Genomic DNA, 18,698 nt, shown 5'->3' on the forward strand with positions numbered 1-18,698 from the left:
ACACCCAAAAATTCCCTCCCTGAGCTTTGAAAAATCCGGTTTCCTGATTGGTCCTCTGGTCAGGTGTTTGGTTCCCTTTGTTAACCCTTTACAGGCAAAAGAAACATTAACCCTTAGCTATCCGTTTATGACATCATCTTATTCTGCTATATATTTCCAGGCACTTTCAGAACTGTTTGATTTTATCCCAAATCTTCTGTTACACAAAGGCATCTTCACAATTTGAAGCTCTTCCGGTGGAGCTCTGTACACATGGTGATGATTTATATCTCCACAGGCTACCTTCTAACTTACATGCACCTTTCAGATGCAACATTGTTCATTCTCACCTGAAAGCAAAAGTATTTTTGCTGAACTTGTAATTTTCTCTTGGGACTAATTTACTGAACAATACAAAATGGTGTGTGTGTGCACGCGCATGCGTGTAAAGTTTTTTAAACTAAACTACTAAGTTCTACTAATAAACACTATAATAAACTGACTACTAAAAGAGCTAAGGGGACACCCTTGAGGTCAAACTCAACACAGACAATTGCAAAGGCTCCATCTCAGGCCAAGGTTTCTGAGAAGGAATGAAGAGTGGTTCGCCCGTGCAATGCTGCATAACAATGGCATGGAGCACAAGACTGAGTAACATGCATGCATGCGCCAAATGGACACTGCTATGAAATATCTCCAATCAAAGGCGCACAGGGCACAGCTCACCTAGAGGGGAGCACCCATAGGGATATTACTCAAAGAAGTGTTTATTGGTCAGTACATTTACCTGTTAAGAATGGTAAAAAAGCTTCTCTAATCATAAAATTTCCTTCCTTATCCAAGAAACGACTTGGGTTGAACTGTCGAGGAGACTCCCATTTCTCAGGATCAAAGAGGACAGAGTCTAAATTTGGCACAATGAGGGTGCCCTGCAAGGAAGAAGCAGTTGGTTCAGTTCTCTGAGGGCTGGTCTACGTAGTGACTTTGTGGGGTGTCATTTCTTGGCTACACCAACCTGGCCTGTGTAGACCCGCTGGCATACACTAAAAGTTCCCTCATTTACAGGAATGTAGTACGATTTGAAACTGGAAGACATTAATGTGGATGAGGGAATTTCTAGTGCATGCCAGCAGGGTCCACATGAGCCACTTACAGCACAACACACTCATGTGGAGTAGAATTTATTCTCTGCTGGTGTAGACAAGCCCTGAGTCTCTCTCCATCAGGTAAGTCAATAAGGAGAGGGACATGGACAAATTTCAGTTCAAATTTATTGCAATGTGCAGAAGGTCACATGTCAAATTTGTCTGTCACATGTTTTGGATTTAAATGGCCTTTTTTCAAAACCAAAAACTTTCATTTGAAGCTTTCGGTTTTTCAAAATGTTTCCGTTTTTCATCAAAACCAAAATTTTTGAAATGTCAGGGGTTTGTTTTCTTATTCTCTCTCTCTCTTTCCCCCTCCCTTTTTCTCTTTTCTGCCACTGAATGCAATAGTAAGGATAATGTCTAGTTTTGTTCAGTTTTTCCCTTTGCCACCCGGTAACTTTTCAAAGCTTCTCCACATTTTAAAAAGTTACACGGGACCAGAATTGTAGCATTTCATTTTTCCTTTTGACAGTCTATAACTTTTGCAAAGTAAGAAGTTCAAAATGGTTAGAAAGGTATTTTGAATTTTTTTTCCAAAACAAACAAAAACAATGGTTCCGTTTGGAACCTTGCAAAATGGGAACAAAGTTGAAATTTCAAATATTGTAGTGAAATGGTTTTTCCATGTTTTGACCAGCTCTAGTCACACAGTGACAAGCCCATGTCCCCAGGAGTAATTCAGAAGATACTAGACATTAAACTGTTTATTTCAGACTGTCATTTTCAAGCTTGCTACCAGCAGTGGCCACGATACAGAAAAGCAATAATATTTATGTCACCAGTGACATGGAGCCCACTTTTACTGCTAATATTCAAGTTTAAAGACACTGACAACAGTTGGGCTGTTTCAGCATTTGCTAGAGAAGCAAATTTCCTAGAGGGCCAATTCAGAAAAGCACTTAAGTCTATCCTTCTTCTGGAGATCATTTAACTATATGCTTCACAAAAGAGATTCTTAAAATCCCAGTGACTTAAACAGAGCTTAAGCATGTGCTTTTAATACGAATGCTTACCTGAATCAGGCCTCAGTAAGAAACTTTAAAAAAAGAACATGAGAGAGACAGTAATATATCTGGAATTCTGAGTTGACATGGCTTCCTAATGCACTACACCCCTTCAGTGGGAGATTATGAATGTGCAGAGAGATGGCATCTCTTTCACAGATATTACACAGAAGACAAGCGCATATCGAAGTGAACAATCTCTCTGTACCTTTGGAATCGGAAATCCCTGCAGCGTTGTATCCTTCCCGCTTTCTCTGGGGATCGTAATTAAAATAATGCTACAGTAACGCTGGATCTCATGAATCACGGCATTGGTATAGGGCAGGTTCTTCCTATCCTCATAGCAGATTAACTGGAAGGGACCCAGCACAGTGTCCAGCTCCTTCTGGACTTTCTCTGAGGAAAAGCATTCAGCTTTAGAGATGGAAGAAGAGCATATGTTCTGCACACTGTGTATTTATTATGGGCACTTTCATTTCCCTTTTGACTATTATAATGATAAGAATACAATAAAGTAAATAATTAAAAGGATTTTAATTATTTGAAAACATAGAAGTAAATAAAGAATAAGAAGATTTTAAAATTCCAGAACAAATGACTAAATTATAATTTGACTTTTCACATACTTCCGGGTTGCATCTTCAAATATTTCATTTAAACAAGCACTAGGAGGCAGTAAAGTCTTACCACCTGCCCATTCCCCATGAGATAGCTGATTTGGGGATCTTTTATAAAATTAGTCTTGCAAGTTGTTGTATTTATAGTTAGGCTCTAAGAGTGAACCATAAATAAAACATTAACTGTTTATTAAGAAATTAATTCAGTGACACAATCAAGGAATCTATTTTGCCCTCGTAGGAGACAGAGTGATGACACATTTAGACCACAAGAAAAGCACTGCATCACAACAAAACTCTGAGGGCAGGAATATACTCCGAGAGCAAGATAACATTACCTAGCAACTACTGAGCGCTAATGAACCCTTCGCTGGTTGTCACATACCTCACAAGATATTATTCAGCTTACAAATGTTAAAGGTTTAGTAAAGCAGTTAAGTAATAATTAACCAGGATTAATTCCTGACGTTCAATTAACACTGGAAATGCGTGCGTACGCCTCCGCTCCAACATTCCAGAACCAAGGGTCCAAAAATCTTCCCCTCACTCAACTCAGTTCCTCTCTGAATCCTGGCACACACTTTAGATCTCTGATGCTGAGGGGATGAGGGAAGGCCAGTGTAAATCTGGGGAGGCATTGCATTCAGAAAGCAAAAAGTTACTCCAGTGTATAACCTCCTTTGCAACCTTAATTGTAGCAGGTACTACTAATGCCAACACGTGGCCTGTTAACCACGTATCTCACCAACCACAATTCTATACTATGCAACTATACCCCACCCCCACGGTCTTCCAGTCTTCCTTTTACTTTCTCTTTGTCCAGCGGAGGGCAATGAAAATAATCAGGGGGCTGAGGCACATGACTTAGGAGGAGAGGCTGAGGGAACTGGGCTTATTTAGTCTGCAGAAGAGAAGAGTGGGGTGGGGATTTGATAGCAGCCTTCAACTGCCTGAAGGGGGTTTCAAAGAGGATGGAGCTAGGCTGTTCTCAGTGCTGGCAGATGACAGAACAAGAAGTAATGGTCTCAAGTTGCAGTGGGGGAGGTCTAGGCTGGATATTAGGAAACACTATTTCACTAGGAGGGTGCTGAAGCACTGGAATGGCTTACCTAGGGAGGTGGTGGGATCTCCTTCCTTAGAGATTTTTAAGGCCCAGCTTGACAAAGCCCTGGCTGGGATGATTTAGTTGAGCAGGGGGTTGGACTAGATGACCTCCTGAGGTCTCTTCCAACCCTAATCTTTTATGATTTCTCCTTCTCTGATATAATCATCTCACATGTTGCTATTAATATTATTATGAAAGAGAATACTATTTCTGCTACCCAGCAAAGGAGAACACTATCATTCCAGTTATACTTTTCTGAGAGACCACTGCACAGGACAATTTACTCTAACTTCATTGCAGAGGCCAAACTCCAGTTTTGTTTGGAGCACCTTCAGCTACTGTCTCACAACGTTAGGTCTGTATTAGATTGAGACTGAGAGAGCACTGAAGCAAAGACTGTGTCTTCCTTGGTGTCTCTACCAGACTGAACACTCAGGCAACAATCCGTAAAAAATGAAATATATTCCCAAAGAATGACGATCCTGAAATCTTATCTGCATCTCTGGCTGCAACTTATCTAATTTAGCAGCTACTAACAAGCAGCTTTAGTACTTGCACTGTTTTTTTAAAATGTGCAGATCTGCCAGTTTTTGTACTTCAATCTTATGCATGATTTGTGTGTGTCCCTGACTCACCCTGGATGTCGGGATAAGCCACCATATAGAGCAGTGCCCAGCGCAGAGTGGTGGCTGTGGTCTCTGTACCTGCCAGAAAGAGGTCAAAAATAGACTGATTCATGTTGTCTTCATCATACGTAGAGGCGGGGTCATTTTTAGCCTGCAGATGTCAATCAGAAAGATGACGTTAGAGCACATAGGGTAGGACTACATAACAATGAACCTCACTGCATCCCTGGGATGTGCACTGTATAATATTACATAACAAAAACACTTCTAAAAGAATTAGACAATCAAGCTGATAGAATAATACAAAGAGATTTGCAAATATTTTATTGAATAAATATGGAGAATTTGTTCCAGGATTATTCACATTGTCATGTTACTTGTTCTTCCAAACCCATCAATTTGTAAATCCACTTACTAGTCTGTCTGTTAAACTCACCACCTATTGTAGCTCACGGTATGCTTCCCTTTCAACATTAGGCACAGAGCTAGTCCAGCCAAAACATACCCCTCATGTTTTCATCTCACCTTCCTTCTGTCCAACCCTTGACCACTTGTTTGTTTCATCTTTATGTTGTATATTGTCATTAACAGACAATTGTAAGATTTTTAAGGCAGGGACTGTCTTTATTGTTCTTAATCACACACACACACAATTATAGAATATATATATTACACACACACACACACACACACACAGAGTTACATTACAAGAACATTTTTAAGGTTGCAAAGTCAAATTGCAATGTTCTAACCGAAAAGTTGGAAAATGCCAGAATTAAGATTGTCTGTGCAATCTAAATCCAGCCCCTTTGTGCATATGCATTATGATACATTATTGATTACATGATCACATACAATTTTTTCCATACGACCATTGCCTCATTCAGTGCACATGATAGATGGTGCTTTGAGGATGAATCAGGGCTGTTGTCTGTGTGGATCTGAACCAATAATCTACTTGAAAATTACAGCTAAGTAACTCCTCTTTCTCCTTTGAGTATTGTCAGTTCAAATCCCCACCCTCTGGAGGCTCATAAACTGTATTAACCTGGCAGGGGTCTCCCATCTCTCTATTTATGACCCATACAAACAGCAACCCTCCTAGCGATGCTGCTGCTAACAGCGTCCAGGACTAAGTTTATGACGGAAAGAGATAAAATAAGTTCACTCGAGGACTCTTACTAATAAAGAGGAAATAAGACTGAGCCCAAACCCAACTACCTTTATAACATGATGCCAAAAAGCCACCTGTTTTACATTAAAAATCCTTTAAAAAAATCTTCTCACAATAAACAAAGACAAGGAGTTTCTAATGCTCGCACTAAACAGCAAGGAAAGGTGATGGAGGAAATGAACAGTAGAATCATTTGGGAACTCTGTTGAGCACAATGCTATGTGACTCATAATTAATGCACTTAATTCTTAGATGCTACAGTGATCAGTGCCCCAGAAGCACCGAAGATTAAACAAGCTGACTGACCAACCCTGATCAATTCAGTTTAGCTCCCAGCCTCGGTTTCCCTGTCCATAAAATAAAAAAGCTAGTATTTAGCTCACTTGCAGGAATGCTTAGAGATATATTAGCAAATCTTTGTAGGCTGCTTTGAAGACATTCCTCATGATGTAAGTGCTAAGTGTTGTTATTTTTAAGCTGCCTGTTTGTCACGGAAGAAAGCATGAGTCATAAAGGCAGATAAATAAGAAAGTGTCACGGGGCATGATCTTTTAATATTAAAATGTTTTTCATGTGAACTCATGTTTTTAGATGTTAATTTTACATTAAAGATAATTTTATACCATTTGAAAATATTTTTAGATTTAAATACATATTAAAATGCACTTATTTAAACCCCTAAGGACTTTTCCTTATAACTAATGTAAAATATTTGTCTTTGTAATAAATCAAAAATACATTTCTTTAGACAATATGTATAACAAATCAGCAGTCTCACCTCACCCCTTGAAGTTTATATCAACTATAATTTATGCAAACAAGATATGTAAACTCATTAAAAACTCATTCAGCACTGTAGTGAACTATAGAGAGTTACATTTGTAAAGCTGCCTAGGGGAGTCTTACTGAGTTGGGGCTTGTAAGTATGACATAGACTGTGACTGTTTACAAAAGAAAAAAAAAAGTAGCAGTTTTACTCTTGAGAAGCATGACCAGAGAACACAGGAATTACTTACTGGCTTAGACCCAAATCCATCCAATCCAACATCCTGTCTCCAAAAGTGGCCACCGGCAGATTTGTCAAGTCCAAGAAACTCCAGCGGAAAAGCATGGAACAAATTGCCCATAGAGGAAGTGTCTACCTAACCCTCTGTCACTCACTGCTTGTCTTATGCCTTGAAGAAAACAAGGTTACTTACCTGTAACTGTTGTTCTTCGAGATGTGTTGCTCATATCCATTCCATTTAGGTGTGTGCGCGCCGCGTGCACAGCCGTCGGAGAAACTTTTTACCCTAGCAACACTCGGCGGTCGGCTGGGCGCCCCTGGAGTGGCGCCACCACGGGCGCCGCATAAATACCCCAGCCGACCCGGCCACCCTTCAGTTCCTTCTTGCCGGCTACTCCGACAGTGGGGAAGGAGGGTGGGTGTGGAATGGATATGAGCAACACATCTCGAAGAACAACAGTTACAGGTAAGTAACCTGTGTTTTCTTCTTCGAGTGGTTGCTCATATGCATTCCATTTAGGTGAGTCCCAAGCCTTACCTAGCGGAGGGGTCGGAGAGAGACGCGGCAATCTGGAGCACAGCCGCCCCAAAGGCCGCGTCGTCCCGAGATTGCTGGACCAACGCATAGTGCGTGGCGAAAGTGTGGACCGATGACCAGGTCGCAGCACGGCAAATCTCCTGGATGGGCACGTGCGCCAGTAGGCTGCTGAGGAAGCTTGAGCCCTGTCGTGGAATGCGCCGTAAGGTGTCCGAGGGGAACCTGAGCTTGCTCGTAGCACATGCAAATACAGGCTGTGACCAGGAGGAAATCCTCTGGGAGGAGATTGGCAGACCTTTCATTCGCTCCGCAACCGCCACAAAGAGCTGCGGGCGACCTTCGGAAGGGCTTGGTTCTTTCCACATAGAAAGCCAGTGCTCTGCGCACATCCAAGGTGTGTAGCTGCTGTCCCTCCGAGAAGCATGCGGCTTCGGGAAGAAAACGGGAGAAAGATGTCCTGGCAAGCGTGGAAGGCAGACCACCTTAGGAGGAATGCAGGATGAGGTCGCAGTTGCACTTTGTCTTTATGAAAGACGGTGTACGGAGGATCGACAGTGAGGGCTCTGATCTCCGAGACCGACGCGCTGAGGCTGATTGCCACCAAGAAGACCGTCTTCCACGATAGGTAGAGAAGCGGGCAAGTTGCCAGTGGTTCGAAGGGCGGCAACATAAGTCTGTTCAAGACCAAGTTGAGGTCCAGGAGGGGGCTGGGTGACGAGTGGGGGGATAAGTACGGTCCAGACCCTTCATGAAGCGAGAGACTACCGGTGAGAGAACACCGAGCACCCACCGTCTCCCGGATGGAAGGTGGATATTGCTGCCAGGTGCACCTTAGGAGAGGAAGTCGCCAGGCTTTCCTGCTTAAGGTGCCAGAGGTAGTCTAGGATCGTCGGGATTGATGCCTGTAAGGGGAAAACATCGTGGATGCACACCAGGCCGTGAAGCGCCTCCACTTGGCCACATACGTTCTGCGGGTGGAGGTTTTCTGCTATGGAGGAGAATGCGCTGCACCGGATCGGAGCAGCGTAATTCCTCAGCATTCAGCCATGCAGGAGCACGCCGTGAGGTGGAGGGATCGCAGATCCGGATGACGAAGTCTCCCGTGGTCCTGTGTGATGAGGTCCGGGACACTGGGGAGGGAATTGGAGCGGCTACTGACAGGTCCAGGAGGTGGGTGTACCAGGCTTGCCTGGGCCACGCTGGCGCTATTTTATTAAGATGAGCTGCGCCTTGTCTCTGCGAAGCTTGAGCAAGACCTTGTGTACCAGAGGAAACGGAGGGAAGGCATAAAGTAGGCGGTGGCTCCAAGGCAGGAGAAACGCGTCCGTTATCGACCCGGGGGAGAGGCCCTGGAATGAGCAGAACTCCTGGCACTTCCTGTTCGAGCGGGACGCGAAAGGTCTACGAGGGGAAACCCCCACTCTGGAAAATGGAGTAAATGACGTCCGATCTGATCGACCACTCGTGGCAGAGGAAGGACCTGCTCAGCCGATCCGCCAGGGTGTTCCGGACTCCGGCAGGAAGAAGATGCTACTAGATCCACCCGGAGGGCTATACAGAAGTCCCATAGTTGAATGGCTTCTTGACACAGGGGAGACGAGCGAGTCCCCCCTGCCTGTTGATGTAGTACATGGCCGTTGTGTTGTCCGTAAATACCGAAACACAACGGCCACGAAGATGCTGCTGGAACGTCTGACAAGCGAGACGAACGGCCCGTAGCTCCCGTATGTTGATGTGAAGGGTGAGCTCGTCGGCAGACCAACGGCCCTGGGTCCGTAAGCGACCTAGGTGGGCCCCCAGCCGAGGGATGACGCATCCGTCGTTAGGGTTAGTGATGGTTGCTGTGGATGAAAGGGCATCCCTGCACAAACCTGAGACGGGTCCAGCCACCAGTCGAGGGAGCGGAGAGGACCGGGAGGGATCGTGAGCAGCACGTCCATGAGTCCCTGCTCGGACGGAAGACCGAGTGAAGCCACGTCTGAAAGGGCCTCATGCGTAGCCTGGCATATTTGGTGACATGGGTGCATGCGGCCATATGCCCCCAGCAGAGCGAGGCAGTTGCGAGCTGAGGTCAGACGAGCTGCTTGCAAGTGCCGGACGAGTGAGGTGAGCGCTAGGAAGCGCGCTTGAGTAAGCAGTAGGCTTCTGGCAAGGGAGGAGTCCAGTGTCGCTCCTATGAAGTCCAGTCTCTGCGTTGGATTGAGAGTGGACTTCTCCGCATTGAGGAGGATCCCCAACGGACAAAGAGGTCCTTGTTACTGAGACGTGCTGACGGACTTGGGCGTGCGAGGCGCCCTTGATGAGCCAGTCGTCCAGGTACGGGAAGACATGTATCTGCTGCTTGCGAAGGTGCGCGCTAGGCGACGACTGCCATGCATTTTGTGAAGACCCTCGGGGCAGTAGACAGGCCAAAGGGGAGGACAGCAAACTGAAAGTGGTGCTGTCTGACCGTGAACCGAAGGTACTTCCTGTGTGCGGGAAAATGGCTATGTGGAAGTACGCGTCCTTCATGTCGAGGGCGGCGTACCAGTCTCCAGGATCCAAGGACGGGATATAATGGTTCCCAGGGAGCCATGCGGAACTTCAACTTGCGTAGCCACTTGTTGAGTCCCCGCAGATCTAGAATTGGTCGGAGGCCCTCCTTGGATTTGGGAATGAGAAAATAGCGGGAGTAATAACCCTTCCCCCTTCGGGCAGCGGAACTTCCTCTACGGCTCCTGCGGTGAGGAGAGATGCACCTCGTGCCAGAGGATTTGCTCGTGAGAGGGGTCCCTGAAGAGAGACCGGAAGGGGGGCGGAAAGGCGGGGATGAAGCAAACTGGAGGTGGTATCTCGTGCTTCACCGTGCCGCAGCACCACTGATCGAAGTAATCTGTGACCAGACGCCGGAAGGAAGTAGGAAAGGCGGTTGGAAAAGGGGGAAAAGGATCCTGAAGAGAGTCTGGTACGCCGTCCCTGGGCGTACCTTCAAAAACTACTCTTGGCCCCAGATGTGGTTTTAGTAGGGGCCTTGAGACTGGCCTGTGTGGGGGCCAGACTGGCGTCTTCACCCCCCCGACCTCGCCTCCTGGTGAAATCCTGCCTGTTTCGAGGCGGGAAGTTAAGGGGCGGCGGGTTGGGCCTAAAGGGTCTCCGTTGAGCCACGGGGGTGTGCATCCCGAGCGACTTTAAGGTGACTTGCCGTCTTTCAGGCTTTGAAGGTGAGGATCTGTCTTGTCGGAAAACAAACCCCGGCCCTCAAAGGGTAAGTCCTGTAAATGTGGTCTGCAGTACTGGTGGGTAAGGTGGAGGCCTGGAGCCAGGAATCCTTCGTCTCAGTGTAATTCCTGAGGCTACAGTCCTAGTGGCCGAGTCGGCCGCGCGTCCAGGGCAGCTTGGAGGGAGGTCCTGCCGATCTTCTTGCCCTTCCTCCACAAAGGCTGCGAACTCCTGGCGTGAGTCCGGGGCAGCAACTCTGTAAAGCGGCCAACCTCCGACCAGGTGTTAAAGCCGTATCGGCCTAAGAGGGCCTGCTGATTGGCGACTCGGAGCTGTAAGGCGCCTGCCCTGATACACTTTACGGCCTAGAAGTCCATGCGCCTAGCCTCTTTTAGATTTTGGTGCCGGCGCCTGCTGGCCATGGCGCTCCTCTCGTTAACTGATTGGACAACTAACGAGGAGGGGGTGGTGGACGTACATATAGGTGTTCATAACCTTGGAGGGCACCATATATCTCCGCTCCACACGTTTTTGCAGTCGGAGGGATGGATGCTGGAGACTGCCACAAGGTATCAGTAGTCGCCTGTATAGTTTTTAATGAATGGGGGCTATGCGCATTGGGGCATCGGCAGCCAGAATAGTGACTACCGGATCGTCGACCTCCGCCACTTCCTCACCGGGAGGTCTATGTTAAGGGCCACCCGGCGAAGGAGCTCCTGGTGGGCTCGCAAATCGATCGGCGGTGGCCCCGAGGAAGAGAGCCCGCCACGGCCTCATCGGGAGAAGAGAGGAGGATACGCCCGGAACAAGTGGAGTCCTGACAGGACTCGTCCCCTGTGGGTCCTGCTGGAAAGACTCCTGGGAGTGCAGAGGATGAATGGCATGATGGTTCTCTGCATCTTGCGGAGGAGGCGGGATAGGTAGCTCTGGCGCCCGACGTTGTGGAGCAGGTGCAGGGGCCGGAACGAGGGGAGCACCCTGGGCCTGATGGTAAGTCCAGGGTGTCCACATGCCCCATTGCTGCTGCGCGGCGTCATGGGAGCGACTGTCCTGGAAGAGTCCACGGGGAAATCAACGTCTCGGTCCCCGGCTATAGCTGCTACCCTGCCCTGGAGAAGCAGACTCTTGACTGGACGGCCATGGAGGGGCCGCAAAGGTGGGCACCGACGTGCCAATGGACCTGGCAGACCGGAGTCTGGGGACCGGTGAGCCGGTACCGGGAGCCGGACCGGGACCTGACCGCCCGGCTTGGTGCCGGAGGTCGTGCCCGCGAGCTCGCTGGTCCGGGAATATCGGCCTGTTGGACTGGCGCCGGGAGCTCGAACCGGTGCCGCGAGCGGTGCCAATAGCGGGACGGGAGCGAGTTGCGGCCGGCGCGGCGGATTGAGCGGTGCCGCGATTGGGAGCGGTGCCGAGCGTTGCCATACTCGAGCGGTGCTGAGGCGAGCGGGAGCGGTGCCCGCGGCGAACGGTGCCACGATTGGGCGGTGGGGTGCCGCGATTGGAGAGGGTGCCGTGAAGGGGAGCGGCGAGGAGAACGAGATCTGGAGCGTTGACCTGAGCAGTGGCAGAGGGCGGCCGAGAAAAGGCGGCTTGCCTTGGAGAGGGTCAAACGGACTGGCGGTACCGGAGGTCACACATGCGGTGCCGGCTCCATGATAGGCAATCAGGTCTCGTGTCGCCGAAAATGTCTCCGGTGTGGAAGGCAATGCCAGCTCGACCGCGGCCGGCGCCGGGGGAGCTTCCTCAGCGCCGGACTCAATGGCCCGCACGGGCTGGAGTCAACGGGGCAGATCTGACGGCGCCGCAACCGGGTCGGTGCCGGGCGGTCTGCCTCAGAGCAGTCTTAGCCATTCGGGCGGCTGCAGAAGGGTCCGCCCGAGGCTTGGCCGACGTCGACCTCGGAGAGAGGGAGCGGCGCAGAGGTTGCCGTCGGCGTCGCGTGCTGCCAGGTGCCGAGAGAGCCTTACCGGTACCGGACGTGGACGGTGCCAAGGGGAGCGGTCGTCTCATCCGCTTGCTGGCTCGTACTCGGTGCTGGTGTCAACGCCGCCTCCATGAGGAGCTGTCGAAGTCTAAAGTTCCGCTCCTTCTGGGTGCGCGGCTTGAATGCCTTACAAATGGGGCACTTAGACGCTAAGTGCGACTCCCCCAGGCATTTCAGGCAGGAGTCGTGGGGATCTCCTGTCGGCATTGGCCTATTACAGGCCGAACATTGCTTAAATCCCGGCGAGCCAGGCATGGCTTCGGTACCGGGCGCGGGGCAGGGGAACAGCCCCCGGCCCCGCGAAAACTACTAACAAATACACTAACACTATTACTCAACTATAACTAATTAACTATGTAAACAAAACGATTAACTAACAAAGAACAGCGATAAGCGAGTAGCTAAGGAAGGAAGTGGAGGTCAGACAACTGCACTCCACTGTTCCAACGATCGACACGGGCGGTAAGAAGGAACTGAAGGGTGGCCGGGTCGGCTGGGGTATTTATGCGGCGCTGTGGTGGTGCCACTCCAGGGGGCGCCCAGCCAACCCGCCGAGTGTTGCTAGGGTAAAAAGTTTCTCCAACGGCTGTGCACGCGGCGCGCACACACCTAAATGGAATGCATATGAGCAACCACTCGAAGAAGAACTAGGTCTTATAGTCTTTAAAAACACCATTTATTTTATCTAGTCTAATGTAACTGTGGATGTTCTCCTCTAATCCCTTTGTGAATCCTGCTTAACTTTTGACCTCAGTGATTTCTCATATAAGAGTTCCAGCCTGTAGCACTGTACAGCTTTAGTTAACTTGATTAGCAATTTTTCAAGTAATCCTTAAAGTTTACCTTTAAAGAAAAAAAAACCCAAGGAATATTTTCTGTTAAAAGCCGGAGCATCTCTTTACAGAATTCTGTTCACACCAGGTGGCTGTAGGAGGTTTTAATGGTGCTTCAGGGGAGCTGTAGTAACATACTCACTTTGGCTATCTGAGCCAGATAGAAGTCAATGAAATCCTGTGGTTCGTCTGGTATGCCTCTCTCCTTGTGGCTTCTGATCTCCTTCCTTATGAAAGAACGCACAAACTCACAGCAAGAGTTTACCTTCTGTTGAGGTCCTGGGAGATGATGCATGAGCCAGGGGAGAATTTCAAACAGCTGTGGAAGAGATCAATGGAAGGAGCTGAGAGTTCCTTAACATTAGGTAATGGTAGATCTCAGAGTAGACATGATGATTGGAGATATACCTATCACCTAGAACTGGAAGGGACCTTGAAAGGTCATCGAGTCCAGCCCACTGCCTTCACTAGGAGGACCAAGTACTGATTTTTGCTCCAGATCCCTAAGTGGTCTCCTCAAGGATTGAACTCAGCCTGGGGTTTAGCAGGCCAATGCTCAAACCACTGAGCTATCCCTCCCCATTTTGGTAGTGGAATCAGTTAATTTATTACTCCCATGAGTACATTTCAGCATCACATAGAAAAATAACATTGGGAACATGATGTTTATATTTTGGGACTGAGAGTCCACATGCTGCATGATTTCTATCCCTGCGTTTACAAAGTGATACCTCAGAATTATAGCCTAATTGCAGCTCAGACCTGCCTAGATTATAATTGCCATGACAATGCTAAAACAATCACATTAAGACACTGGGAGAGCAAGACGCAGCCTTCTATAGCAGAATCATGGACTTCTTTTTAATCTGTCTCAGCGGCTTATTAAAAAAAGTGATATGTAGGGCCAAATTCTGCCCTGACTTCAATGGGATTGCACAGAGTGAAAGGCACAGCAAAATCTGGCCAATAAGATTCAGAATACACTTGACATGTTTAAACAACAGGAGTACTTGTGGCACCTTAGAGACTAACAAATTTATTTGAGCATAAGATTTCGTGGGTTACAGCCCACTTCTTCGGAAGCCCACGCAAGCTTATGCTCAAATAAATTTGTTAGTCTCTAAGGTGCCACAAGTACTCCTGTTCTTTTTGCAGATACAGACTAACACAGCTGCTACTCTGAAACTTGATATGTTTAAGGAACTTTTGTGTCCCTGCATATTTATACAAAACTTTCAGAACCAGATGTAAAATATTTATGTTATAGATACTTGAGGCACAGAGAATAGAATGGGAGGTGACAGGTCGTGAAATGTACGCAGGGTTCATCTGTTGCCCTGTTCCTTAGCAGCCTGAATTCAAGTCGCTCAAGATCCAAGGTACCAAACTTCCCTATTCTCAGGTTTTCAATCAAATCCTTCCTTATAAGTCAATAGATCCAGGTTGGTATCTCCCTGGCACATCTGCTAGAGTGAAAATGAAAAATTCCTGAACCAATTTTAACGATACAGGTTGAACCGCTCTAATTCAGCACTTTCTGGTCTGGCAACATCTGTGGTCTGGCATAATTTTATTTTATGTTTTTTATGCTTTATCTACTTGTTTCCTTGTGCCAATACAGTAAAATTGTGTAACAACCCTAGCAGTTTGTTATGAAGAGAGCCGGTAAACCTTGGCTAGGCAGAGTTACAAGCCCTGTTCCATTTATTCTCCTTGACGAGATAAAAATAAAAAAAGAGACCCACTCGCTATGATATTGATCTTCCATGGTTCAGCAAATTCTCTGGCTTGGCACTGGTCAGGTCCCAAGGGTGCCGGACTAGAGAGGTTCAAACTGTACTTAAAACCACAGAATCTGTATTTGCACCGGACTTTACTTACACTCCTGTTGTGTAGCAAATATAGCCAAACATGTAATGTCTATTGTTTACACAAAGTACAGGGCCACTTTATCATCTAGAAATAGACAATACAACCACATAGATTCCTCACTGTCTGTCCATTCTTTGTAAGTTTGCCCAAACTATTTTACATTCTCCATTACCAAGCATGGGTGGCAAGTTTGTAGAAATTTGGTGGAGCCCAGAACCTCTCCCCCAACTCCATTCCCCAAACTCCGTCTCCACCTGCCTAAGGCTCTGGGAGGGGTTTGGGGGGGAGGTCTAGGGTGCAGGTCCTGGGCTGGGGATCAGGGTGCAGGCTTTGGTATGGAGTTTGGGTGCAGGCTCTGGGCTGGGGGTGGGAGTGCAGAAAAGGGTGGGGGTGCATGCTCTGGGAGGGAGTTTGGGGATAGGAGGGAGTGCAGGGGTGAGGGCAGTGGGGCTGAGGATGAGGGATTCATGATGCAGGGGGGGCTCAGGGCTGGGGCTGAGGATTAGGGTGCAGGGGGATGAGGGCTCTGGTTGGTGCTGAGAGGTTCATGATGCAGGAGGGGACTCAGGGCAGAGGGGATCTGGGGTGAGGGCTGTGGGGCTGAGGATGAGGGGTTCATGATGTGGGGGACTCAGAGCTGGGGCAGAGCCTCAGGGTGCAGGAAAGAGGAGGGCTCGTGGGCTGGGCGCAGAGTCATGTGCGGGGGGATGAGGAGAGAGAATGAGATAGGGTGCGGGGATAAGGGCTCTGGAGAGAGAGATAGAGGTCGGGGGATGAGGGCTCTGGCTGGGCAAGAGGATTAGGGTGGCAGGGGATAGAAGAGGATTAGGGTGCAGGAGGATGAGGGATCTGGCTGGCACAGAGATTAGGGTGCGGGGGATGAGGGGCTCTGGCTGGCGGCAGAAGGCATTAGGGTGCGGGGAGTAGAGGCATATGGCTGGTGCAGAGGCTCAGGGTGCGGGGGTATGAGGCTCTGGCTGGTGCAGAGCCCAGAAGATATAGATGAGAGAGAAGAGAGAAGAGAGATGAGGGCTCTGGCTGGCAGAGAGAGAGGCTCATGGTGCGGGGGATGAGGGCTCTGCTGGGGCGAGGCTCAGGGTGAGAGAGAGAGAAGGAGATAATGGCGGTGCAGAGGCTCAGGGTGCGGGGATGAAGGGCTCTGGCTGGGGCAGAGCTCATGGTGCGGGGATGAGGCTCTGGCTGGTGCAGAGGCTCGTGGTATGGGGGATGAGGGCTCTGCCTGGGAATGAGGATTAGGGTCTAAGGGGATGAGGGCTTTCTGGCTGGGGGCAGAGGATTAGGGGCGGGGGGATGAGGGCTCTGGCGGGAATGAGGATTAGGGTGCAGGGGGATGAGGGCTCTGGCTGGCGCGGGATTAGGGTGCGGGGGGTATGAGGCTCTGCTGGTGCAGAGGATTAAGGGTGCGGGGGGTGGATGAGGTGGAGGAGATAGGGTGCGGGGGGTATGAGCTCTGGCTGTGAGAGGATTAGGGTGCGGGGTGAGGATGGGAAGAGGTAGGTGTGGGGTATGAGAGTGATGGGGATAGGTGCGAGAGAGAAGGAGAGGGATAGGGCTCTGGCTGGGGCTGAGGGTTTGGGGAGTTGGAGAGGCTCAGGGCTAGGCGGGGTAAGGGCAGCCTGCCTTGCAATAGCAGATGGAGGCGCTAGGACCCTGGGCAAGCAGACAGCAGTTCTGCCAGGAGCCCAAGCAGGCAGTGGGAGAGGCGCGCCTGCTCTCTGTCAGGCAAGGGCGGGGGGGGGGATGCAGAGGGAGGGGTGGCAGGCGGGGGCTGAGACCTGCTCCAGGCAAGATGCAGCGGGGGTGTGGGGAGACACAGGGGGAGGGGTGCAGGCGGGCTGGGAGATGCTCCAGGCAGGGAACCGCGCGGGCGGGGCCGTGGGGGGAAGGCCCGCAGGCAGCCGGGGCCCGATCCAGGCAGGGCTGGGGGAGAGACCCAGCTCCAAATATTGCTGGAGCAGGGCCCCCAGCCCTGAATATTGCTGGAGCCCGAGCACCACAAACATACATAACCTGCCGCCTGTGCTACCAAGTTATATCTCACTGACTGATCAAACACTCGACACAGAGCCATCCATTCCTTTTTATCCCCTTACGTCTCTCCCGCAGGGATTAGATAGTATCCCTCTAGTTAAGAGAATCATCCTACCAGCTTCAGTTACGCCACTAAGTCAAAATTCATTGGCTCACTTTACAGTGTGGCATCTACATAAGCAACATGCAGCGTCCCACAAACATTCTCAGGATCCTGACATGGATTGTCTTGTGGCATGGGAGTCACGTTTCCATTGCATAACTCAATCCTAATACCATCCACCCACTCACCAGGTGGAGAAACCAGCGGAGGGATCATTACAGGATCTGCCCACTCAAAACCATTATTTGCCATCCTAAGACGTGCCGTACATTCATACCACCATGTCATCACAAACCCATGCCTCTGACTTTACCGGATAAACATTATTAATACAGAATACCTAAACAAAGAATATCAAATCACATTATTAAGCAGAGACTTTACTGTATTACATCTTAATAACAGCAACGTTCCCAGCACATGGCAGTTCAGCATCGTATCTGACCTATACTGTGAAATTTTAACAAACAGCATCAGACTCCTGCCTGAGCCACCAAGGCTCAGGGTGCCCTATTACAAACTCCAGTAGTTCCAGGCACTGCTGAGTTCTTTGAATGATCACGTTCACAGTCAAACCTTTCATCTGCATTTCTCATTTCAAAAGAAGAGAGATTATTTGCTCACAAAAAAATGGAAACTGTTCACAAAAGCGAATATACAGTTGAAGGCTTCAGTCAGCTGGTGGAAGGTTTCATCCTCTAAGGAGAAGCGATGTCCAAAAACCACAGCACAAATCACATTTGAGACAGCGTGAACAATGGGGACAGAAGGATCCAGAGATTTCCCTGCAAACAGAGTGATTGGTATTGTTAATACTTCCTGTTACTGCTTCTCTATCTAGCGGGGAAGGTAAAAATTGCACACAATCCCAGAGACCACCTACGTCAATTACATTAGTGGAAGAGAGACAAAAATTCAACAAGAAAAGTAGATAATAAAGAAATAAAACTGCCAGCCAGCCAGAAAGCAGCTTGCTCAGAAAAGAGCAAATTGTTAAACTAACTCTCCCCAGCCCATGTGCTCACAGAGAGATTCCAGTATACAGATTCACAATATGTCAAACAAAACACAAGGATAGGAAAAAATAAACCCATGTAAGTGAATCATTCAAGCAGCCAGGAATAAACTATCTAAAGACCACCCCCATTTTCCTTTGACCCCCCCTCCATCTTACTCCAGAACAACAGAATAACTATAAACAAGACTATTTACAAGTACAATCCATTAGCCAATGGCACGATCAGATCAACATTCCCCTCTCACTAAAATAGGTTCTAGCATCCCATGTTGTGAGAGATCTTTTGCTGAGTGTGTAATTGCTGCTCCGTTTGCTGTACAGTTCCTGCACACTCGGTATCTAACTCACTCTCTTGTAAGTATATAAAAAGAGAGATTGTAAATAAAACCTATACTGATTTTCTTCTCCTGTTCTCCCACCTTGTAGCCAAGCTCTTCT

At 48.7% G+C, this 18,698-nt stretch overlaps 1 protein-coding gene across 1 annotated transcript in view; it reads right to left on the reverse strand.

The window, feature by feature from the left end:
- LOC116838570 (cytochrome P450 2J6-like) overlaps nucleotides 1–18,698 on the reverse strand; it is a 34,784-nt gene that overhangs the window by 1,399 nt on the left and 14,687 nt on the right. The window contains exons 4-8 of the mRNA XM_032803880.2: nucleotides 17,867–18,027; nucleotides 13,358–13,534; nucleotides 4,489–4,630; nucleotides 2,340–2,527; nucleotides 767–908 (exon numbers count right to left, since the gene is read on the reverse strand). Of these exons, the coding sequence (XP_032659771.1) occupies nucleotides 767–908; nucleotides 2,340–2,527; nucleotides 4,489–4,630; nucleotides 13,358–13,534; nucleotides 17,867–18,027 (810 nt within the window). The remainder of the gene's footprint in view (nucleotides 1–766; nucleotides 909–2,339; nucleotides 2,528–4,488; nucleotides 4,631–13,357; nucleotides 13,535–17,866; nucleotides 18,028–18,698) is intronic.

This window comes from Chelonoidis abingdonii, chromosome 8 (genome assembly GCF_003597395.2).
Source record: "Chelonoidis abingdonii isolate Lonesome George chromosome 8, CheloAbing_2.0, whole genome shotgun sequence".
Classification (NCBI taxonomy): Eukaryota; Metazoa; Chordata; order Testudines; family Testudinidae; genus Chelonoidis; species Chelonoidis abingdonii.